The sequence below is a fragment of the Centroberyx gerrardi genome, chromosome 7, assembly GCF_048128805.1.
Source record: "Centroberyx gerrardi isolate f3 chromosome 7, fCenGer3.hap1.cur.20231027, whole genome shotgun sequence".
NCBI lineage: Eukaryota > Metazoa > Chordata > Actinopteri > Beryciformes > Berycidae > Centroberyx > Centroberyx gerrardi.
The window spans coordinates 17,185,646-17,211,189 of NC_136003.1; the positions used below are offsets into that span (position 1 = coordinate 17,185,646).

The 25,544-nt window shown below is 46.1% G+C and overlaps 1 protein-coding gene across 1 annotated transcript in view; it reads right to left on the reverse strand.

Annotated features, from left to right (window-relative positions):
* The window catches only part of tex2 (testis expressed 2), a 42,116-nt gene extending 18,301 nt beyond the window's left edge, over positions 1-23,815 (reverse strand). Inside the window, exons 1-8 of the mRNA XM_071910446.2 lie at positions 23,703-23,815; positions 22,228-22,322; positions 7,406-9,197; positions 5,172-5,372; positions 3,829-4,192; positions 2,694-2,989; positions 2,355-2,498; positions 2,047-2,146 (exon numbers count right to left, since the gene is read on the reverse strand). Coding sequence (XP_071766547.2) covers positions 2,047-2,146; positions 2,355-2,498; positions 2,694-2,989; positions 3,829-4,192; positions 5,172-5,372; positions 7,406-9,172 — 2,872 coding nt within the window. The 5' untranslated portion in view covers positions 9,173-9,197; positions 22,228-22,322; positions 23,703-23,815. The remainder of the gene's footprint in view (positions 1-2,046; positions 2,147-2,354; positions 2,499-2,693; positions 2,990-3,828; positions 4,193-5,171; positions 5,373-7,405; positions 9,198-22,227; positions 22,323-23,702) is intronic.
* Positions 23,816-25,544: the final 1,729 nt, after the last annotated feature.

A 25,544-nucleotide genomic window follows, 5' to 3' on the forward strand; every position in this document is an offset into this window, starting at 1 on the left:
ATCATAGGGTTTGTGGTCCTGGTCAGTCTGGTGGTGGTTATCAAATGTAGTATCTCTCTCCTGTTGTCTCTAATGCAGAAACCAGCTCGTCAATTTGTTGTTCAAAATGCTCAGTGCACCTCTACTGACAGCAGTAAAGACGCCTCTTTGGCTACAGGGTCGGCCTCAGAAATGGACTGGGCTCCATTTTATCATGATGATTCTGATTCAGATGCTGAATTGCTACTCTGGAATGAGGTCCATACTACTGCAGTGTGATTGTGATGAAAAGGGCCACAACAGGCCAGCTCTCTGAAGGAAAAGTCGAAACCACTCTGCATCGTATGTGCTAGCACCTCTCCACAGTGGTGACCCTCTACTGAGTGTAAAGCTCATGGGTTGAAGATGACTTACCTTTATTGTATTCCTTTTATGATTTCTATCCATATTAATTGAGGCTTGCTTGTAACTCTTAGAAGTAATATTTTCCTCACTGTTTAAGTGAAGTATACATAGGGTAGGATGCATCTTGCGTTGCTTTGTTTTACTCTTACTTGCCAATCTGTGCCGAAGGATGCTGCTAACGTGATTCTCTTTAACTCCAGCATCTACCTCAAATATCAAGTTTAACTTTAGTGTTTACAAAAATCGTCTCAGTATAACTTGGATTTGACATTCTCAGTGTGATTCGGATTTGATTTGTTTCTTGATTTGAGTGTTACGAAGAATTGTGTTGATAATGATATTATGATATGTGTGGTTTGAATTACTATGTTATCATTTTCTAATGTGTGATTTAACTTTTATTCTACGTGTATGATTTTTGAGGATCAGCAAAGTATAACACTTGGGTTTTTTTCCTCTGTATAAATGATTGAGGTTTTACATAAGTGTTTGCCATTTTGAAAATAGAGTAGCCTGCCGCATGAGGTCTTTTACCCTACTCATGTCCAGTATGAGGGGGATGTTTGGCCTTATGCTGGCCACGTGACTTAGGACCTATGTCCAAAGTATTATAAATTCTTGGTAATTTGTGATCAGTTCATTTGGGACTGCTGGACAGAACTCCTAGGGCATGTGGGAGGTTAGTTAATTTTTGTGTTTAAGGTTTCATGATGAATGGTCACCTCACTGTAACCCTTGTGCCATAACTTACTAGGCCAGAGGTCTCTTGTCAAGTGGCTTCTGGATGACTATCTGTAGATTCTCTAAACTAAGACATAACACATGTTGATGTAACTCTTTTCTGTGACCTGTTCCCATGTCCGCACATTCTGTGCATCCTTGGAAGATACTTAAAGACCAGTTCAAATCTATTCTCCTTTGAAGAAGTGTATGTAGCCTCCTGCTGTGTGCATCTCTTCCTCTTCGAAGACTCCTTTTAATAAATATATGTTCAAATAAGACAAACCTCTGACTCCAGAACTTTTTCCTCAACAATGACTGAAACAATACACCCCTCCCTCTCCCTTTTTCCTCCTCCTGCTTCTCCTCCTCTTGATTTTCCTCCTCCTCTTCTCTCATCTACTCCCCCAAAACCAGTCGACTCAGTGAGGATTAATAAGCCCTGCATCTCTGCATTGTCTCTGGGTGTTGAAAGAGTCCCTTAGCTGGAGCTCCAGGCAGGCGGCAGGCAGGGTGAGTCAGTGTCTCAGTAATGGATGAAGGGGACCCAGGACGTGAAGTTTAATTACTCTGGCTAATAGAGCGAGGCGCGCAGAGGGGAAAGTCAGAGAGGGTTTGGAGGGTAGGGGAGATGTCTTAATCCAGACAGAAGAAAGGGCGAGGGAGGGGGAAAGATGGAGGGAGGGAGGAAAGTAAAGGGAGAGATGGAGGAGATGGATAGATTGAGGGGAGCAGAAGAGGGAGAGCATGTCTCAATATTCCGTCAGACAGGGGAGAGGGGGAACTGATAGACGCATGCATGGCTAAGAATGATGGATGGAGGAGAACACAGGAGGAGGGAGAAGACTGTGTAATAAAACTATGAACTGAAATAAATCTCCATTGTAGCAGACTAGCCAGGATGCTCAGTGAATAACATGACATAGTGTAGTCTTTTCCTACCTTGATGGTCCACAGAGGGTTTGGAGGCATGGAGTATCTTAGGGATGGCAAAGCCCATGTCTAGCTCTGTCAGAGTCAGCTCATTCATAAAGTATGGCAGCTGAAACACACAAAAAAGTAAAAGAGTAAAGTAAAAAAGATTTAGACTTCACAGCTAAGTCAGAAAAGGTCAGGACAGGAGCTACAATCAACAACAACACAGGTTACTTGTGGATATTATAAAAGTTTGCCAACAAAATTGGACTGATTGGACTGATCACATCAATCAAACAAACCAAAAAAACATTGTTAGTAGTAGCACTACCCACCCTGATCTTACTGAGCTTCATTTGGATCTTTTTGGAGACTACGTTGGCCCAGTACTTCTCTCCCAGGAAGTCCCAGAATATCCTTCCCAGTAAAGCATTAACCCAAGCCTCGGGCTCCACATTCTCTGCTGAACTCCTGGGCATCTGAAGGAGACACGTACAGCTGTGTGACTTGAATTTTCTTGACATCATTTTAAGCTAATAAGTTAAAGATACTAATACTTAAAAAGTTAGTCAGGACAAGCAAGAATCAAGGCAAGGCAGCTGTTCAAGGTCCAGATCAAGCCTGTGTTTAACCCCATGGCCCTTCAGCCATTCCCCCATCCCTCTATCCCCTACCTTCTTGGTGGCTCTGGGGCTGCTCTCGGGGCTGTGTCCGGGGCTGCCGGTGGCAGTTGGGCTGCCCAGCGGTGGCTGGGGGTTGACATACTTGGCCATGTAGATATTATAGTCCAGCAGCATCTTCTGCCTCATCCCTCCAGCAGACCCACAGGGCAGAGCAGAGGAAGGGTCTCTCTGGCGAGGCTGAGACTGAGGCAGCTCCTCCAGGCTTCCCCGGCTGCTGCTCCTGCTGTCGGCCTCCAGACCTCCGCCAGACTGGGTGCTGCCACTGCGGCTGTGGGAGGGCAAGAAGGCTGAAGGTGGGGTGTGAGTTAGGGATTTGAAACACAGGGGATAAGGGAAGGGAATGGATGACAGAAAGAATACAGGGTGGGGGGGAATAAGGGAGATACAGAGGGGAGGATGGGTTGATTAATTTGATACAATTATGCATCAATGGGCACACATCCTGTCGATGAAATAAACTGTGCGTCCGATCAATGCATCACATTTGATATCTACATAATGCATGTTCAACACTTTCAGCAGGCTTGGATAGTTAGCATCTATTTTGCATTCATTTACTCACAACATATTGTACTGCAACACCCAGTACCAGCATGCCTCACACTGGATGATACATTGCGTATATCTACAGAACAACTTGATATTGGAAATCATCTTTCCAGTAATCCTATCCACCCTGCACTGGCCTGTATCCGCCGGCATTACAGCGGCCCATGGACACACAATACCAGTGTTTCCTTTTGGATTGGGCCTTACACTCGCAGGCTTATATCTCACAGTGGAGGCCAATGCTATAATATGCTGCGTCTCAGTGCATGTAATCCTCCTGACCCATTCACACTCATCTGTTGGCTCAGTTGTGGGGATTGGCAGTCCCTAAGCTGGGGCTTATGCACAGATCTGATGGCTGTGCAGTTACATACTCCAGAGAATGGTTAGTCAGACTGTGAGTCGTGATGTGTGTCTGTGTAAATGTGTGTGTAAGATTGTGTCCGTGGGTGTGTGCGAGTGTGTGTGAAGGGGGGAGAGAGTGAGGCAGAGAGAGAGACATAAATGCGCATGCATGTGTGAGTTTGCGTGCGTGTTTAGGTGTGTGACTGCGTATACGGCTGAGTGTCGCGCTCACCACTCTTGCAGATGCCAGGCAGACTGCCACTCCTCCCCTCTGACTTAAACCGGGACGCCAGCAGAAACCTGCGGAACCACTCCTCCTTCTCCCGACCCGTCCTCCCAAACAGGTAGATTGTCAGATCCCCGCCTCCCGAAGCCGGTCTCTTGGGTTCCTCTCCTGCTCCCGGTCCTTCAACCTTCTCCAACTTGTCCATTCTGTCCAGCTTCTCACACACTCCGGCTGACCTCTCCTCCCCAGCTTCGGCCCTCTCTCCCTGGGCCTTGGACATGAAGTCCTCCTGCTTAGCCAGCTCAATGCAGATGGGGTACTTCTTGTTCCAGACTCTCTTCCTGGCCAAGCTCTGGGGCACCAGGTGGATCTGTGGGACAGACGGACATAGTTCATACAATCACATGATGTTCATTAAGAGTGTTCTTAAGGTGTTTTTTTTTTAATCTAGACTAGTCCACATACTTATGGAGAAGCCAGGCCAACCATAATTTATACCATTACTTTATTAGACAGATTAAGAACTCGGGGTGTTTTTTGTTTTTTTTGATAGAGAGTCCCATGTTGAAATGAGGACAAACTGTGCAGACATAATTTGATGTGAGTCCAAGATTAATTGGTACTCATGCAATTTTGTAGAGCACATTGAGACTATACACATGGTTGGAGAAAGACAATATCAACTTTAGCCTCCATAAGCCTGCATAACCACCCTTGGGAGGAATTATTTAGATTTTGTTGCCCTTTTTTCAGCCATTTGAAGGCACAAAGACTGATCTGGCTACTGGTCATTTGAGAGAAATTAATTTTATGTCACAATACTCGGCAGGGTTAGACGTCGGGTAGATGCACGATGGTGACAACTAAAGTGACTACCACTGCATGACACACTGAAATGACAAATGGCATGTTACTGTTGTGCCTTAAGATATGCAAAACCATACGGTCAGAACGCATAAAAGCCCACAAGACACACAGCCATGTGTACAGGGCCAGTGACCTGTGACATTCACTCCATGTTTACATGGAGTGTGTGACTCTGAAAATGAGTAGCTGTGTCACTGAACATGACCTATTAGCAAGAACACACTCAGACACAGACAAATATGGGGGGACGTGTGCTTGATGTCACTGTCTGTTAAGCTCATACTCAAGTGCCCAAATATACAGGCATGCCAGCACACACACACATATACACACACATGCTAAAACACAGTAATATTCCCCTTGTTTCTTTCCCTATCTCACACACATAAACACACTCATATCTCAAGCCCACACAAGCATACATGGCAAAACTTTGGCCTCGCTCTTTTTTTGTGACCCGCACACACCCACAACCACCACACCTTGCTGTCGGTCAGGTCGTAGATCTTCTGGCTGATGTAGGTGACGTCGGGTTTGGGCTCGTTGTGTGTGGCGCGGCGGGCGATGTTGCGGTTGGGCTTGGACAGACGCAGGACGGAGCCCTCTAGGCGGACGTAGACGGAGTGGGTCAGGGTGGCGTGGTACATCTCCGGGTCGTAGCTGTGGATCTCGTTCATCCAGCCCTGGGTGTGGAGGGGGGAAGGAGAGGATTACTCACTGACACGGACTCAAAATGAATTCTCACGGCGCACACATACACATCAGACGGCGAGTCAAACACACTGAGGCTTTGGGATTATATATTTACTCAACTACACTGTTTTGGGTTTTTTTTATATTTAGTGACTAAAGTATTGTATAGTTTCCATATGGTTATTGGTGACTTGATACTGTATTAAATGTAGTTTTTGTTTTTATATTTTTTTTTAATTTTTATTATTTCTATTGTTGGTACGTCTAGTCGTGCCATGTTTTTTATGGCTTGGTCTTCCTTCTGTATTACGTAGTGTGTATTGTGTAGTGTGTAGTACCAACCTCATCTATTCTATTCTATTCCATTTTGTTCTACTTACTGTGCGTACATACAGGGAGATTTGAGGGACGATGAAGGAGGACGGTATCATTTTAAATTAGCACTTTTTCAATGCATCCTCCTCTTCCAATTAACTATAGATTGTAAGACAAAAACTTTCACTGCCCATTCCTGCTCTTAATAAATATGAAATCACTCTGTCCTTAAAGTATTCTCTAGAACCAGAACCAAATCACATATACTGTATGTCACCACAAACATCAGCGGTGCCACAACGTTCATACCATACAACAAAACATATCAGCTGAAGCATGTGGAAAGGCATTTGAAATGGACTTCTTGTTGGTCCTCTGAAGAAGAGGAGGAGGAGGAAGATTATGCAGACTGGGTGTGAGTGTGAGGTTTGTCCCCTCTGCTGCTCCCCGGCTCTGTGTGTGCTCTAGGGTCTATCATCCATATGCGCTGCCATCATGTTCCGCATGACCGCAGCGCTCCCCTCTTGGAACAGCTGTGCCCTCTAGGCATAAGGCCCTCCTGTGCAACAGCTTGGCGCCCACTAAGGCTAAACACTCACATGTATGCCGCCACCCCCCCCGTCCCCCCACCACACACACACACACACACACACACACACACACACACACACACACACACACACGCTTACATAACTCCTGGCTAACTGCTAAACGTTTCTCCTCTGGAAGAGTTTCCACTACATTGAGTGAGTTTAAAGGAGAATAGGGGGCAAACGGTCTGGCTCTCTCATCTGATTGTTTGGTTCAAGGCAAAACTGCAGAAGTCGCTGGAATAAGAATGTAATATAACCTCAATATGTTGTTGCTGGTCCCCATGCAGCTGTACACAGCTTAATTCTCATCCAAACTGCTGTTTTATCAATCCCAAAGGGAGGCTCTGTGTGCAAAGTCAATTGAATTGAAACAACAGGGGAAATTTCAGTGCTTGGCTACAACGTCAGGATGGTAAAATGTTAGTGAAGAACAAATAGTCTAAAATAGACACACAAAAACAGCCCAGCGAGTTACTTTTTGCTGATTGGTGAAGGACAATCCCACCAACTACAATAAATGCTTGATATTGAGTAGATCCAGCTGGAATTTGCTAATTTTCAGACATTAGGTATCCTGTGCACTATATGGTATCTACACTTAGCATACTTTCTCCAAGGCACTGTTATGTAAATGCAATGCACTAGGCACTTATCGTGTCAATGCTATCAACATGTGTACATCCTGCAAGGCTAAATCTAATATAGGCTGCAGCTGGGGGCCATCTATTTCAGGTAATGACTGTTGGCTACAGAGAACAAAGTCTGTTTTGAAAGAGAGTTTGCATTAACTTCTGTGTAACTTGCCTTGAATATAATTTGTCTATATATAGCAACAAATGAAGATAACCACCATTTGAAACAAGTGCAAATCTGCACAGTAGCGCGAGATCTTCAAAATCCTGATGCAAAAGCCTGCACTTTGTTGGGTAAGTTAGGCTAGAGCAATATCAATGATCAAACATATATCTATCCTGGAGAGCTGCTTAATGTTGAGATTTTTTTATAACCTATGTAGCTCTCATATTGTGGAGTTCCATCACATTATAGTGTTGCCTGCCGTATGATAGCAGTGGTGACATCACAGCCTTGGCCATCCTTGCTGTGCTTTGTCTCACCTTGAATATGCCTGGTTCTTTGATATCCAGCTGGGCCACGTTCCAGTGCTCCACCCTCCGTCTCCCTGAAGAGGAGCGATGACTTGAGGACAGCCAAAGGACCAGGATGGCCAACATGAACCCCGCCACCATCCCATGCACCATCGCGCATACATACGGTGGCATGGGCAGGACCAAGTACCAGTACACCAACTGTGTCAGGAAGATGAGGGCAGTCACGGGCACAGACTCCGCCTCCTCCTCCTCTTCCTCCTCCTCCTCCGTATCAAGTTCACTACACAACCCGGTGCTGCCGGTAAGGGGCTGCCGCGACCCGGGACGATCCCCGTCCGGCGTCTCCGTATCGGTGCACAACTCAAAGTCTTCACTGTAGAGTTCACAGAAGTCCTCGTCTTCCTGCCGAGCCACCAGGGCCGACATAGAGCAGCGGCCCAGCGTGAGAGAGGGAGACTTGGAGAGAACGGAGGAGGAGGCCTGGGCGAGGGCCGGAGCTGGGGCCAGCGACGGGAAGGAGAAAAACACGGAGTCAGGACCCTCGCCGGTGGGGGTCTCCTCCTCTTCTTCCCCTTCTCCCCCCTCCTCCTCCTTGATGCTGTAGTTGCTGTTGCCGTCCCCGTGCCCATTCACGGCTGTCACGCCGCTGAGCTCCGACGCGCTGGAGGAGAGGGATTTGGCGCGGTGGATGGCACTTCCCACGGCTCCCGCGCCCGCTGTGCCCGACTCATCTCCCATGATCTTACTAAAAAGCTGCAGGGGGTCGGACATCACCTCTGACAGCCGGCGCTTGGTATCTTCTATCTTGGCCTCCACCTCTTGGACCTTGAAGAAGGACCTGCCATCTGGGGACGTGAGGGGGGAGGAGGGGGCTGTCTTGGAATCCCCCCCCGCCTGGGTGATGATGACAGTGCCGGTGGATAAGCGAGGCTGGGAGAACTGCTTGAAGAGCTGCATGTTGCGACGCGATTCCGGCGGCGGGCGCTGGGATGGCTGTGTCTGCTGCTGATGATGATGATGATAGGGATGAGGAGGCCCCTCCTGATGTTCGGGCTTGGAAGTGTCCGTGGAAAGAGACTTAACAAAAGATTTCATTAAGTGTCGGTGGCGCGCGTGGGCAGGTGGCGCGGCGGCAGACGCGGGCGTGCTTTCCCGAGACTCCACATCGTTGGAGAGGGACCTGACCAGGCTGAGGAAGGGCTTGGAGGAGGACAAGGCTGCGGACTTGCAAGGGGAGGAGGAACTGGAGCTGGTGGTAGGGGGATTGGCTGAGGGCCGGTCAGAGGGCCAGGAGGAACTGGCCGGAGGGGTGGAGCTCAGGTAGGAGTGGCTGGAGGTGGGGATAATAGTCACGGCTGGAGAGTGCGTGAGTGGGTGTGTGTGCTGGGCTGCGGGCTGCACAGAGAGGGTGGTGGAGGACACGGGGAGCACGGCAGCTCCGGGGGCGGTCTCCACACCCCCAGCTTCAAACAGCAGCTCCTCACTCGCCTCCAACCCTGTGGCGACGCTCTGCTCCTCAGCCCCCGACGTCCCAGGACCCTGAATCCCCCCTGCACCCTCCGGCTCAGGTGAAGCCCCAATAGGACCGACAGGTACCCCGTAGAGCTCCTCCTCCTCATCTTCCTCCTCCTTCCCCAGGGCAGAGAAGTGGATGGTGATGGTGTCTCGAGAGAGCGAGCGCTGTACCTGCAGCTTGGGTCCGGGGGCGTGGCGAGGGGGAGGAGTGTTAGCATGCTGGCCGCTTCCCCGACTGCCGCTGCCCTGGCTCGTCATCACCACCCTGCACAGGGCTTACAGCCTGGGAGAGAGAAGAGAGAGAGCGGGAGAGAGAGAGATGGAGGGAGAGAGAGAGAGAGCAGAAAGAAGCAATTCACTGTTATTAACAATGACTCCCCTCCTCTAAAATAACATTGAAATATCGATGTGAGGAAGAGGGTAGACAAACACATTGCAGTGCAAATCACCAACGCTAAACAGCTTCAGAGAATCCTACACACACTCCACACACTCCACACGTGGGCGCACGTACACACACACACACACACACACACACACACACACACACAGAGCCTCGGACAGAAGAGAACAGCCTTGCAGCTCTCTATTCAGCCTAATGTGAGTAGACTGGGCAGGTATGTCTCTGCTCCCTCCATCCATTAGCGCTCATTATGCAGAGCCGGAGCTGACAGACTGTGTCGCTCTCAGGCCTGCCCTCTCTCCGTCTCGCCCACGCCAGCCCCGCCCCACCCCCACGATGGGAACATGATTAATGGGTTACTTCTGAACATAGAGCCTGAAGGAGAGGTGCCCATCACTTCAGCTGCATTTAACTCCATTCGCCATAGGGGGCACAGTGCAGCTGATGAGACGCTGTGGTGTGGGGAGGAGAAGGAAGACAACCCAAAAAACCCTCATAACTCCAGTTCTGATGATGTGCATGTTTTAAGTTCAATTGAAGGATCACATGCTCCTCTGTGTGCTGAGAAAATTCTACCATGCTTGGGTTTAGGAAACAAAGAAGATATACTCAAAAATGCATAGCTGTCAAGCTGAAAACATGGCTGTTTTTCTTATTTACAAGTGCAAAAGCAATGGAAGCCACTGTCTTGCTCAAGCCCACACACATTAAAGCACATGTATTCTTACATGTTCAACGTTCATAGTCGAACGTGGTTGAATAAGGGTCAAAACATAACAAATACATAAGACACACCCTCCCTCCCCCCCACACACAAACAAAACACACACGTGCAGGCTGTAATCACACAACAAAGTAGCTGTTAAGCCCCAGTGATCATAGAAACAAGGCATCTATTGTATATTCCCAGCACAGCGGAACCAAAGTCATTCATCATGCAGTGATTTCACTAAATGAGGCCTCATGTTGTTATTGAGTTATTGTGCCTGTTTATTCTTCCACATCGCATAGAGTCCATCACCCCCAGTTAGCCTCATCAAACAGACAGACGACAGCAAGCACACACACACACACACACACACAGAACGATACACACACACACACTCACATATGCACACACAGAGTGTCGCTGGCTTTCAGGTGGCTGATAAAAATGGCCTGTAATGGAAGAAGGGGAGATGGGACGAAACAACACAGCAGTTAGCTTGTGTGATTGTCTGCATTTCTGAGAAAGCCCCAGCGCCCCTCAGGGCTCTCCGGCTGGCACAGAGATTGTATTTGCTGGGATGGAATAACAAAGCATTTGACTTTCCCAGCCAGCCCTTCGCTTGGCTGTGCTACAATGGGTTTTGTGTGTGTCTTTTTGAGTGTGTATGTGTGCCTTGCTTCTGTCATGGCCGTGCTAGGGGCGCAGGAGATCGGGGGAAAAAAACAGCGAAAGAGAAAGAGAGTGAGAAAAAGGCGAGGGAAAGAAAGAAAGACGAAGAGCCACAGGGGGTCTGTAGAGGCTGCGGACGACCTTTCAGAGACAAGCCTTTGAAGAAGAATTCACTTGGAGACAGAAAAAAAGCCTCCTTCTGAAGAGGGAGAACGGGGCAGAGACGGAGAGAGAGAGAGAGAGAGAGAGAGAGAGAAAAAAGTGGGGAGGACGATAAAGAGGCAGAGAGAAGAGAGGAAGGAGGAGAGACAGAGCGGAGGGAGAGGCGGAGAGATGGAAGTTGTTGTTGTGATCAAAGCCTGAAGGACAGACTGAAACAGTGGAGGTCGAGGGGGCGAGAGGAGAGAGAGAACGCTTCCAAGTGTTCCTGGTCTCAGCTTTAGGAGAGCATAGCCAAAAGACACAGAGCATCCCTCACCAAATCAACGCAAAACCGTACCACTGAAGAAGAAGTCACAAAACCGTACCACTGAAGAAGAAGTCACAAAACCGTACCACTGAAGAAGTCACAAAACCGTACCACTGAAGAAGAAGTCATAAAACCGTACCACTGAAGAAGAAGTCACAAAACCGTACCACTGAAGCAGAAGTCACAAATAGAGGAACTGTGAAGACAGACACCCACATTCAAACAGGCAAACAAACCTCTATATCACTTGTGCATGTAGGATCAATAGACTGACACACTTGTCCAATGTGTGATTCCTCACACACCCACAGTTTTGGTAAATTCTCTCATCAAATGCACCATTGCCATTAAAAGCTGTGTATTTGTTTTAGCCGTTTCTGGATCTTACAAAGCTTTCACTTGTATCCGATTAGACTGGTGATCCTGAACGTACTTTAGCTGAGAGGAGAGGAGAGGAGAGGAGAGGAGAGGAGAGGAGAGGAGGGGAGAGAGGAGAGGAGAGGAGAGGAGAGGAGGGGAGAGGAGAGGAGAGAAGAGGAGAGGAGAGGAGAGGAGAGGAGGGGAGAGGAGAGGAGAGGAGAGGAGGGGAGAGAGGAGAGGAGGGGAGGGGAGGGGAGAGAGGAGAGGAGGGGAGGGGAGAGAGGAGAGGAGAGGAGGGGAGAGAGGAGAGGAGAGGAGAGGAGAGGAGAGGAGAGGAGAGGAGGGGAGAGGAGAGAAGAGGAGAGGAGAGGAGAGGAGAGGAGGGGAGAGGAGAGGAGAGGAGAGGAGAGGAGAGGAGAGGAGAGGAGAGGAGAGGAGAGGAGAGGAGGGGAGAGGAGAGGAGTCTGGCAAGGAGACAAGACTCCCATCCAATTAATCAAAGCAAGCAGGGCCACTCTAATCAGCTAAAGCCAGCCACCCTGGGAGAGGAGAGAGGAGGAGGGAGAGGAAGAGGTAGAAAACAGCAGGGTAAAGGCAGGATATAACAGGGAGAACAGGCAGAGAAGAAAGGGAAAAGGAAGAGCAAAGTAAACAGAGGGAGGGGAGACGAGGAGACAAGAGAGAGAAAAGCAGAAAGCGGCAGAGAAAAAGGTTTACTGAAAAACTCAAGCAAGACGAGAGAAGATCAGAGAATAAGGGAGAAAAGAGAAAGTTCTTTTTGGAGAAAGAGGCTCATTGTACATGATGTAAGAAACTAGATATTCAAACTAGACTATTCAAGATGTGTAATGATGACAGAAAGAGGGAAAAGGTGTACCTGCAGGATATTAGGTATGGTAATAAAGGAGCAAATACATCACTGATGCTAGTCTCAGTATGTGAGAGCATGAATGTCAGACTAAAAGCTCACTACTGAATGATAAGTAGTTGTCTGTATTCAGGAAACTTCACATACACATAAAAGCCGACCCAGCCAGTACACAACCATCTCATATTTGTATATTAGCAATCCATTAATGTTACTTCATGGAAAATGGTGTATCTTCATCACATACCAGTAGTCATAGAATAGAATTTCCAACCAATAATACCATCACATATTTTTGAACAAGCCCCCGCTCCTCCACCCCTCCCATCATATAAAACCTGCAACTTCACAACTTTCAAAGTGACAGAGTGGCAACGTGGGACGGCGGTGCATTTTTGTTTGTGTGTGTGTGACCGAATTTTTAGTCATTTTTCAGTTAGAAAGATAGAAGATAGATAGAAGAAAACATACAAAAAATAAATAAATAAATAAATAAGTAAAGCAACAATTTCCAAAAACTGTCAAACATTTCATTGTATGTAACCCCAGCTGCTGGTATTCCCCATCCCAATCCACTCTTGTACATGATTTTTCAAGAGCATTTTTTTTTTTATCTGTTTCCTTTTCCTTAGACACCATGGTTGCAGTCCTGGCGGCTGGAATTTATTCACTTTGAAGAATCCGAAATTTGTGACCGCTCAAGATTATGCACAAAGAATTTTTAAAACACTTTTGAACAGTCCCTGCCTGCGTTACGTCCCACCGCATATATAATAATATAAACATAAATATATTAAATTACGGGAGCAAGACACCATCGAAATGCCATCCACTTGCGACTTTAAGACTGAGAGCAAAAGGGAAAATACATTGCGTAATCCCACCAAGAAGAAAAGGAGAGAGAGCTCAGAGGATGGAGTCAGACGGAGAAGGAGTAGTGAGGAGGGAGGTGGTGAGGGGGGGTGGGGGGGTACAGAGTGGGCGCTGAAGGAGAGGCGGAGGCGTACAGTATATGGTCATCAGTGTGCGTCGCCTGCGGTGCATTCCAGCTCGTCTTCTCTCCGCTGAATATCACCGATTCACTCCTTTCTCTAAGAGCCAAGAAGAGCGCTTAATTGATTTAACACACCAGGCTGCGCTTCAGAAAACAGTATTCGCTACAGTCTTGTGTTTTTTTTTCTCGCCTTTTCACTCCTATTGAAACCACAGCTGGTATAGGCCCGACAGATGCTGCAGCGGATTCCATATGTGCCTACTTCACTGCCTTTTTTTCTTCTTTCTTTTTTTTTGGGGCGGTTTGACAGATAGACAGAGACTCACCTGGCCCCCCCTCCCCTCTCTCGCTCTGTGTTTGATGGATGGGTAGATACTTCTGGACTGTCACGCACACTGACAAATATCAGGCCCTGTGGACTAAGGAGAGGGAAGTGGAGTGGGGGGGCGGGGGTGTATGTGTGTATGTGTGTCCCTGTATCTCTATCCCTGTGAGGACCCACTGTCCTTATACAAGACAAAGAGTCACACAACACATGACAGGGAATGGGTTAGACTTAAGAATTTAGTGGTTATGGTTACTGTAAAGGTTAAGGTTGTGAATGAATGTAAGTCCACAAGCATAGTAATTAACACGAGCATTTGCTTTTACACTGTATGTGTCCAATATGAAACAATCTGCTTTTTTAGTGCTTTTTCCATGCTAAATACCTGCAATAGAGGAATATCTAGTCATTTCTAGCGATTCTGAATATATTGTAATATTGATATTTGAGACATTGCTGTTTACTGTACAAAGCATGGCCTGAGGTTGACCTGTTTGGATCAATAGAGTTGGGAGTCTGTCTCCATAAGTAATAGAAACCATAGATTCAACCTTCCAACATGCTAGAAGTAGAGGATGGAATAACAGACAGAGCTCATGCCATGAGAGAGGAAGGTGAGGAGAAGCGTGAGATGGAGAGGAAATGGAGGAATAAATGAACGACATCGTGTGGTGCCAAGATCAATGGGTGTCAAGCAGAGTTAAAGGTGCATTTAATGAGACTTTCACTGTCCTATAGCACAAAATGACCATAATATATCTGTGGGGGTTATATAAGGTTGATCGATTACTTTGTTGAGATTTCTGGCTTTCAAAAGCTCGATTTTCAGCCTATATTCTCTGTTTTGAACCTGTCCATGTTGTTGCTATTCCTTGGTCACAGATAGAGGTCGACAAACGTTAAAATTAAATTGTAGTGTGCAGATTTGACCTTGTGTTATGGTGTATAAAAAGCATTGACACAATGTGGCCTGAAATAAGAAGCGCTCACTGTATTATCTATGCTGTTCCTGACCAGTACCTACAATGACTTCTGTTGAAGTACATAAAGTTACGTTACGCATCAATGTGTCAAATTACTAAAAAAAGGGCTTTTTCCTTGTAGGATCATATAGAATGATAAAAATAAGAAAAGAAATGAAGGCTAGCGCCGGGAACACGGTGAGTGAATGAAAACGGAGAGCAAGTCGAGTAAGAAGCGAGTCGGCGAGGCATTAAAAGGGAGGGTGACAGCGGGAAGATAGATAGGGCGAGACAGAGAGAGATGAGATGAACGAGGGATGAGAAGAGAGAGAGAGAGAGAGAGAGAGAGAGAGAGAGGCTGACGGAGCAGTCGATTGTCACTAACAGCCCAGAGACACACACACACACACACACACACACACACACACACACAAGCCTGACGAGAGTTTTCTCACTAATAGGCACGCACGCTCGCAGGCACACACACTTACACATGCATACACACAAGAAATGAAGCGCCTCTGTCACAACAGTACAGAATAGTACTATTGAATAGTACACAATGGTATAGAGGCTAGACGTAGATGCACACAAACACACACAGAGATAGAGAGAGAGAGAGAGAGAGAGAGAGAGAGAGAGAGAGAAAGAGAGAGAGACAGAGGGAGAGAGAAAGAGAGTCGGTTAATGAGCAGAAAGCAGGTAAACCAGGTAGAGGGTGTGAGAAATAGAGACAGGGAGAAAGACAGAATGAGACGGAAAGAAGAGAGAGAGAAAGAGAGAGAGAGAGAGAGAAAGAGAGAGAGAGAGAGAGAGAGAGAGAGAGACAGAGGGAGAGAGAAAGAGAGTCGGTTAATGAGCAGAAAGCAGGTAAACCAGGTAGAGGGTGTGAGAAATAGAGACAGGGAGAAAGACAGAATGAGACGGAAAGAAGAGAGAGAGAAAGAGAGAGAGAGAGAGAGAGAGAGAGAGAGAGAGAGAGAGAGAGAGAGAGAGAGAGAGAGAGAGAGAGAGAGAGAGAGAGAGAGAGAGAGAGAGTGAGAGAGTCTTTGCCACCCAGCACAGCACAGTGCAGTACAGACCACAGACAAACACACACAGAGTCACATAATAAGCAGAGAGCAGGTAAACACACTGCAGGGCTTCTTTTCATGCTCCACTGCTCTCTCCTGGGAACGCAGGTCCCAGTCGTCACTAATGCCCTGGTTACACCACACACACACACACACACACATAAATATATATACACAGTAGTGCGGCGAGGGCACAGTTAGGGGAGAAATGACAAGAAAAACAACAACCGATTGTAAAGATGTTGACTGGACGTCTCTATTTTTCCTTAATAAAAACACTAAAACAAGGCAGGAAAACAGACATGGGGGGGCTTGAGAGAGAGGAGCTGTGAAAGATGGAGAGACTGCGGGTGACAGGTGGTTCACTCTTCCCACATCATCTCTGCAAGGAAACATGGAAGCCGAAGGTCATCCACTCCCTCTTACCAAGGAAACTCTGATCTGACTGCGACCGTGAGTAAGCAACAAGCGCGGTTCTTAAAATAGCACGGGGGTTGTCGAGGTGTTAGTCCCACAACACAGTCCCAGCCACGTAAAGCTCTAGCTGGAGGGCAGATAGATGGAGCAATGAACGGAGGTGGAGGGAGAGAGAGAGAGAGAGAGAGAGAGGACAGGAGGAAGGGAGGGAGAGGACAGATAAGTGGTCCTCCAAGGAGAGGAGACTCACTTTCCAGGAAAAAACAAAAATAAAAAAAATATGACGCATGCACAAAGTGTGTTGACTGCTCTTTTCACACCCCTGTGCACTCACAAATAGACACACACAAGCCAACACACATTAGGGTTTGACCAACATGGGTTTTTGAAGGCTGATGCTGTTATTTTTAGACTGAAGTTGATGATAGCCTATATTCAATATCTTTCAATTTGACAATTTTCATGCCAAAACATTACAAGTATGCAGTGTTTCCCCCAGAATTGTATCATTGGCAGGGCTGCAAAATCCTCTGAAACAGCATTTGGATCATGGGACTCTAAAACTCTCCAGTGCACATACACAACGGTAGGGTAAACTCTGGGATACATTAGGCCTTTAATGGAAGAATTCATTTAATTTACAAAAACATAATTGCACAAAAAAAAAAGGAAAAGAAAGAAAAGAAAGGAAAATCTCATTACAGGTTTTATAGGCTGTTTTATGTAGCTGTGGTCAGGCAGGAACCACCATCATATCAGCAGTGGACGACATGAAATGGCCAACTAGTATATCGGTCTAGCCCTAATACACATACACTCAAACTTCCAAATGCACACACACATTCATTGACACACAAAGCCTGCTCCAGGGTTTGAGTACACAGGCTGGATGATAGGATCCAGCAGCAGCAGAAGAGGACGGCTCTTTCTTGAACCAGAAAAACTAGGAAGAGATGCTGTGGTGAGTCTCACTGCTCTGAATCATGCAGCGCTCTCTTAGGGAAGGAGGAGTGAGAAAAAAACCAACAACAAACAGCCAGGCAGATAAAGAGCACTCACGCAGTCGCACTGGATCAAACCGGTTTTCTTCACCTCTCTCTCTCTCTATCCCTTTCTCTCTCTACCCCCGAATCTACCATCGACGCATCAAACATCAAACCTTGCCATGCAGATGATCGGCTGGTTGCCATGCCAACAGCGAAGCTTTCATCTCGTTCTGCTATTATCCCTTTGTCCTTTTGTTTGGCAGCTCCTCCTCACAGTATAACCTTGGTCTTCCAGGAGTGTGTGGAGTGTTTGTTAGCACAAGATCTTCAGTGAAGGGTTCCAGTTGCGTGTGTGTGTGTGTGTGTGTGTGTGTGTGTGTTTCTGTGTGGGATGCGTGGGCGCTAATTGAAAGTGCAAGGAAGAAAAAGGACAGAGCTCAGATCCAGGAGCCTGCTTGAGAAGAGAGAGAGACAGAAGGAGAGAGAGAGAGTGTGTGTGTGTGTCTGTGTGTGTGTGTGTGTACGTGTGCGTGAATCATGTACCACCTTACCAAAGATGCAAGAGCGCCTCATCAATTAGTAACCCCTAATTACGGTTGTCACAGCCAATACACTTTCTCCTGACAACTTCAGCTGCTGACGGCAGTCTGAGAGGAAGATGAAGATGTGTGCGCTGCTCGACATTACAGGCTGCAGAGCTGCTCAAGTAGCGCCAGATGGCCTTTACTCTTCACTTCGATAAATGACGGATCTGCATCGGATATCGATGTCTGGTTCCCGCCTAACCCGATTTGACGGTGCAGAGATCAAAAGGTGGATTGACGCGCAATCCCGACTGCACACGCACAATCTCACACACAGGCATCCAAATATATTAAGCAATTCATAATCTGTGTGAAAGCTGCTTGACAGCCAGCAAACAGCCAGAGGGCTGGTATTAGTCATAATCCACCCAATTACATGATGAATAGGGTGATGGAGGGGAGTGAGACGGAGGGGTGGTGGGGTAAGGGGGGGTGGGGGTGGGGGGGCAAGAGAGACAGAGGGTGAGTGACAGAGACAGACAGAGAGAAAGAAAGACAGAAACATCAACAGTAAGCGTATATAAGCAGACAAAGCTGAATATTGAAATACTGTAATGCTACTGTCCCATATGACCCTCCAGAGACATGAAGTGGCCCATATTACTTTTAGGATTACTGTGTTGCAGAGTGAGTGCCGTCGCACGCAGCGTCTGGTTGTGAGCTTTACACACAATCTCCGATTAGTAAGAGAGAGCGATGAAAGGAGAGAGACAGAACGGGAAAAGGAGGACAAGGAGACAATCTCCTGGGGCCGAGACAGTAAGAGACAGAAAGAACAAGAAATAGGAATGAATCATAAATATAACATCTGAAATAAGTATTCATGGATAACTATGTAAAGTTGCTGCAAGCCTTCAAGGCGTTTAAATGAGACTCTACAAAGAAGCAAAATTATATTTGTACATTGTATTTACTCCAAGCATCTCCTGCTACACACTCCCAGCATCTGCACTGCCTACCAGACATCATGAAAAGATTCTAGGGTGCCAAACATGTATTTATTTTCCCCAATTTTTGATTGCACTGTGCCAGACGATAGAGGCGTCTGCAAAGAGCCTGAATGGAATTACCATTACAGTTACATTAAACCAGGAAGAAGTAGATTTCCAAGGCTTAATCTGCATATGAAAAGGCGCAATCTTTTCTACATCTACCTTTCTGCATCTGTGGTGACACAAAGGCAACAGTACTGGTGGGAACCCAGCCGGCCAACTCTCTCCTGAACTATCATTAATATAAAAGCTCCTTTCCTCCATCTAAAGTGGCGAGGCCCTGAAACAGCTATCAGCTACTGGCGTCTATACAAGCTCTTAGGTGATTTAACATAAGGCTGTGCATAGAGAATCTCAGAAGTAATCCCCCTGTAATGGATAATATAATGACTCTAACTTTTAAACAGTATGACGCAGGGGCGAGTCGCGCCTGAGGAGAAGGGCGAGATAGGATGAGAAAAGGAGAGGAGAGATAGTAACGGCTGAGAGGAGGAAGAATAGGAGAGAGGAGGAACAGACTGCGATTGACAGACACACATACATAACATGCACATGTCAAAGATACAAAGTCCAGCTTATTCTCCATATTCCTAGGCCCAAACTTCCAGAGATGCAACAGGATGCTGTTAGCATATACTGTAGCATAGTGGTAGTATACTGTAACTCCACCATCCAATTAAGCCGATAATTAAAAAAGACAGTGGGGAAAGGTCGTCCAAGGTAGCCTTAAAGATAAATCAAAACATAAACGGCTAGGAAGTACTTTGAATGCAAAATGGGAAAGTGTATTAATGCCACACATAAGCGCACAAATGAACAATGAACAAATAAGCAAGGGATTAACACAATAGAGGCTTTTGTGTCCGTCCCTTTGCTTACTTATGCGCTTGCTTACAAAAAGTGCGTAAGTAAGCAAGAGAGGAGCACAAAAAAGACTTCTGTTCATTTGTGCGTTTATACATAGCAATAAAAAACTTTAATTTTTGCATTCTGTTTATTTCTTTATTTATATTCTCTGATACCCAGTAAAAAAGGTGGGAATACAGCATGTACCTCCATATAGCCCCAATTACACTAATGATATATATATATACAGTATATATATACAGTCTATGCATGCTTCCACTACATTTGAGAATTTGAGAATGCGAGGATGAGAGAACGAGCGACACCTGCCACAACGAGTCTTCCTGTAGGACTGGAGCAGTGCAGAAGTGTCTGCCCATAATCCCACTACTAAAGGTTATCTGCCCAAATCCCTCTCTCTCTCACTCAAAAATTCCCCTCTTTATAATCCTCTTTTTCAACTCCTGTAGCTCTTCAACTTCTTATGGCATTAGAAAAACTGGCACAAAGAGTGACTTTCATACAGCATTTTCCACATTCTCTATACTGTGCAGGTCCATACAATAATAGGTCATACGGATGCATCGTCTTTATCTATTTGCATTGATCATATCTGAGTCCTCTGTGGTATCCCAGTCTGATGGAGATGTGCCACAGCAGCTCACCTCAAAACCATCTAATAAACTCAGTATCTCCATTTTGTTTGGTGAGGGGGAGGAGTGCATCGCCTATCCCACAGCAATAGAATTACATCGCATTCACCTCAGTTACGTATTATCCACAGCTGAACCGAACAGTAGCCTGCGAGTTGAGTACAGAGTGTGCATGCCAAGAGTGTGTTCAGTGTGCAGGTCAAATCTGTAGGATCTGGTAAACAAAGACTTCCTCCTCTCTCTCTCTCACTGCAATTCACTTCCTGTTTGGTAAGATAGCATCGATGGGAGGAAAACACACCCATGACTCTGACATGACTTTGGTGTATGCTTTGTGAATGTAGACTGTTGAATTTATATGCTGGTAACAGGTCTGTGAACACACACACACACACACACACACACACACACACAGCACAGGTAGTGTCAAAACCCATTAGCTGTGACACTTGTGGCTGGTCGTCACAGTGACAAGTGAGTCAAATGGCTGCTCCACTGCTTTTCCATTTAAACTCTGTGTGTTTGGTGTGTGTGTGTGTGTGTATGTATGTGTCCAGTCAGGCATGTAGAACGGTGTGTGTCCTTCCTGATCCTCCAAACCAACATACACACACACACACACACATACACACACACACATCCTTGTACTTCTATCCTTTTGAGGACCTTCCAATGACGACATTCATTCAGTTATTCCTAACCTCTAACCCTAACTTTACCCTCACCAATACATGCCTAACATTAAATTAACCTTAACCATAACCTAACCATTACCTAATCCCAATTCTAACGTTAACCCTAACATTAACCTTGACCTTATACTTAACCTTAACCCTAACCTAAACCTAATTCTAATTCTAACCTTAACCCTAAACCCAAATCCTAACCCTAAAACTAGCTTCTTGAAGCAGTGAAGACCGGTCAAAATGATCTCACTTCATAATGATGTCCTCACTCCAAGGGTCTTAAAACTCAGACTGGCTCTCACAGGCACAGTGGTACAAGAACACACACACACACACACACTCATACACATAAATATATCCTGTCCTGTCCTTGACCGCCACAGTGAGCGACCATTTGGGCTTAGTTAACACGTCCCAGCCACTGGTCCACTAGTTCAAACCATGAGGAGGGGATGTTAAGGCTGACTGCATGCTGACTCAGCCTGTTAGAGACGGCCGGCCAGACACCCTCAAGCTGAATTTATTTCAATTTTGGAGAAAATCTGCACTGCAGTTCAACCTGAAAAGCAGCCCGCAGCACACACATATAAACATAGACGCATCCAAACACACTCACTCATCTTCACACTTACACATACACACACACACACACACACAGCTGGGTTTTTTGGTCATATTGTGTTTTGTGCTTTTCCATGCCTCTCCACAGTTAATAATGAGGGGGTCTTGTGACAGAAAGTGTGCCGTCAAGCTCTTTCTATCCGCTGACAATAGCTCATTCAGGCAGTTCAGCTGCCACTGTTTGCTTTTAACCTCACAGCCATTTGTCTAATTAAGCTAAAAAAAGGATTCCCTTTAGACTGGTTGACAAAAAACAAGAGATTTATACAACCCTCAGCTGCAAACACGCCTTAGTATGGGACACAGATGTTGGTACAAAAATGGGCCCAAATGCACACACGTGTACAAAGTATACGCACACACACAGATGTACAAAGAGAGAGGGATGAAGGGGACAAAAGGAAGGTGGGAGAAGTGAGGCAGGGAGTGGCCGTTCAAGGCCATGGATCAATTCCAGCTCTCCCACCCCACCGTCACCCTCTCTCTCACAAACACACACACACACACAAGGTCAATGCCAGTCACCAAGGGGTGTACTGATCAATATGAGCTGTGACACAGTGGGGAGAGGGGAGGAGAGGAGAGAGGAGAGGAGAGGAGAGGAGAGGAGAGGAGATGAGAGGAGAAGAGAAGAGAGGAGAGGAGAGGAGAAGGGAGGAGAGGCGAGGAGAGAGGAGAGGAGAGGAGAGGGCTTACCTTGAGACTTTAGTGGCATTCAATCTCCCCCTGAAACACAGCCTGCACTATCACTGACACACACAGCACAGCCATGTATCATGGTGCTAACGGGCCTACGGATAGAGAGAGAGAGAGAGAGAGAGAGAGAGAGAGAGAGAGAGAGAGAGAGAGAGAGAGAGAGAGAGAGAGAGATGGAAACAGAGAGACAGACACAGAGAGAAATCTGTTTAATGGGAGGGGTGTGAGTAGAGGAAGTTGGGGTAAGCAGCAAGCACACTTTGGATAAAGACACACACCCACTGCAGCATTCTTGTGTGCATGCACTTTCACAAGTATATACAGATGCAACCACACACACATATATTCATAAAACTTTCTCACTGACAGTTGACACATCATGGTCAGCTAATATTGTAATATATCAGTCTAAGATGAACTCATCTACTGTCAGACCGGCCTTAGTTGTTTTACCATGAGTGAACAAGGAGTGATATGATATTAATGTTGTGAACCGCTGATGTTTTGAACAGCCATCACTTCTAGAGGGATATGAGGAGGGTGGGGGTGTGGGGGAGTGGCAGTTTTGTTATAAAACCATGTAGAGGAAGAACAAACCTGAGTCACCCCAGTGTCATGCAACACCTCACTATTATGAGCTCTACTGTATGTGGTCTGTAGCCAATTCTGTGCACATATATCCATAATCACATGCATTAGAAGCCATGTCACAGTAGGAACCCTTTCAGGAATAATGTTTATTACAAGACGGGTTACCAGGGGACACCCATCAGAAACTAGCCCCAAATTTTCTGATAGGCAACGTCATATATTTTACCCCGGGATAAAGAAAGGATTTGGTATAGGCCTAGTTAGGTTATGTCTGGCTGATCCATCTCTTGCATGGCTATGAAGCTGTGGCCTGCTACCAAAGGCCCATGTGGACTTGTACAGTTCACAGCAGGATACATGGGAGTCTAGTTGCTCCACAGATGCATCCGCTCATGCCCACAGTCGGCTATCTAGACAGTGTCATTTCCTAGAAACAAATCCATCCCACATGGCAGCTGTGAATAACCCACGTCAGTCCATATAGCCATATGGCAGACAGTACGATGCACTAACCGCTGTGAACGTTATAAATCTATAATAGAAAGTAAACATATGGTTTAATAGGGAAGTGTAGCCTACAGCTGTAAACATGTATGCTACAGTAGCCCATTATAACCTACTGTAGCACACTGACAGCGTAGGATAAATTGATATAATTAACGCCTACGTGCATTGCTGTTGTTGTATTGTATTTACACTTCATCCACAATAGTTTAAGCTACGAATCTTATTGCTCCAGCCGCCCCTTTGTCCTCATTATCTAGGCTTTAGCTCAGGGTCTGGGTGAACTGGACTACCAAAACAGCCACGGACAAAACAGCTGATACTAAGTGAACAAAACGACAAAAAAAGATGAAAGGCAAACCAACGCACCTTGATCTTACCGTATCGCATCTTCATGTGGAGGCCATCGGGCTGGTTCGCTGATATCGACGGAGAGCATCCAGGCTATCAGTCTGCGTAACGCAATGAGCCTCCCTGCGTGGAGCGCCTTATCTGCAGCCGGGCGGCAGCAGAGGGACGACGGCTGATCTGCACGCCAAACAAGAGCCACGGAATAATCAAATCTGATCCCACGACATGGGCTTATCACGGCTTCAGCCCCTAGACGCCACCATTCATGGCTCGGGCATGGATTAAAAATACACGAGACCTGGGCGTGTATTGTTTTGGTGAATGAGATAGCCTAGTCAACGCCACACACACACACACACACCCCTCCTCCCATTTAAATCATATTTCACACCACCACAATCATCCCATCATCGCCCATACAGGGGCAGAGAAGAATTCATATTTTATAATATTGCAGCGGGAGAGTGTGAATTGCGTCATGGCATTGCAGTAAATGACACGAATTCCCCCCACCACAAACAGCATTAACAATCCCCTCTTGTCATACAGCTTTAAGCAGGCACCCGGTTTCATTCCATGCAATCTAGCTGCATGTTAAAAAGCCGAAAACATAGATAGGGTAAAGACACTATGATTCATTTGATTGAACATTACCCGTTTGAAATGATGCTTAAGTAAAACTAAGTCCACCAGAGTGTAAAAATAGCCGACAGCATAACCTACCAGCGGGAAATCTCCATCCGGCATGTGTCTGGTAGCCAATATACATCCATCCGAATTTTGGTTCATTTCATCTCATTATATTTGCTTGGATAGACTGCCACCTACTGGGTTGAGATGATTACGTCAGGAGCAACTGTGCACGTGAATCTTGTGAGAGCACAGAGGTGAGACGTGTTCAGCAACTTTCTCTTTCAGCATCACAATAATCACTGGTGAAAATATGATCCAGAATTCATCCAGTTTAATGTATGACTAAGCATGCAGACTCGTCTACAGTGTGTTAATCACTGCATGTTTTGTGGTTCTCAGCAGCAGGTCTTTTATTCTCATCTGATTGGTGTAGGGATCCATCTAGTGGATATTAGTGCATCAGCCAGCAGGAGTAAATGATGATAAATGTTGTCCATTTATGAATCCAGCTTCAATTCATACTGAGTCACTGACTGAGAGGAAAACAGCAACTGAACACTTCTTACTGTCCAAGAGTCTAGATTATATCCAAAATGTGATCAACCATTTGCCATCAGGAGCCCAAAACTTGCCTCAGGAAATATGATTAGCAAACTATATCATATATAAATTACAAAAGTCATTTTTATGAACTTGAAACTGATAACAATTGTTTTCAATATGCTGTAGTAATATTGTTGATTTTATTTGTTGGGAGTCTGATATGGTGTCTGAATGTTGCACAGCAGCACCATCAGTCAAGAGTGAGTACACATTACAATCAAATACATCCTGAGATTGGGTCAATTGTTTCTCATATTTTAGATGTGATACATCATAAAAAGAGACAATGAAGAGTAAGAACGTTGAGCTCTTGTGTTTTTATTCTACAATTAACAGATTGGGAGAGACTCCATTAAGGGGAAAAAAGGATCCTGCTAATCTGGTAATTAAAGTACAGTCACACTTTATTTGGATAGACCAAAGCTGATACTCACTTTACTATCAAGTGACTATAATGTGCCACTAAAAAGTCTGCTGTGTTTCAGGTGATACTCACAACACTGTGAAAATTAGTCTATAGATATTCAGTGACTGGGTTAGGGTTAATCTTAGGGTTGGGTTTAAAAGGCATCAGGGTTATGGTTACACAGACTGTAGAGATGCAGCAAATCGCCAAGTGACACTGTTGAACACCT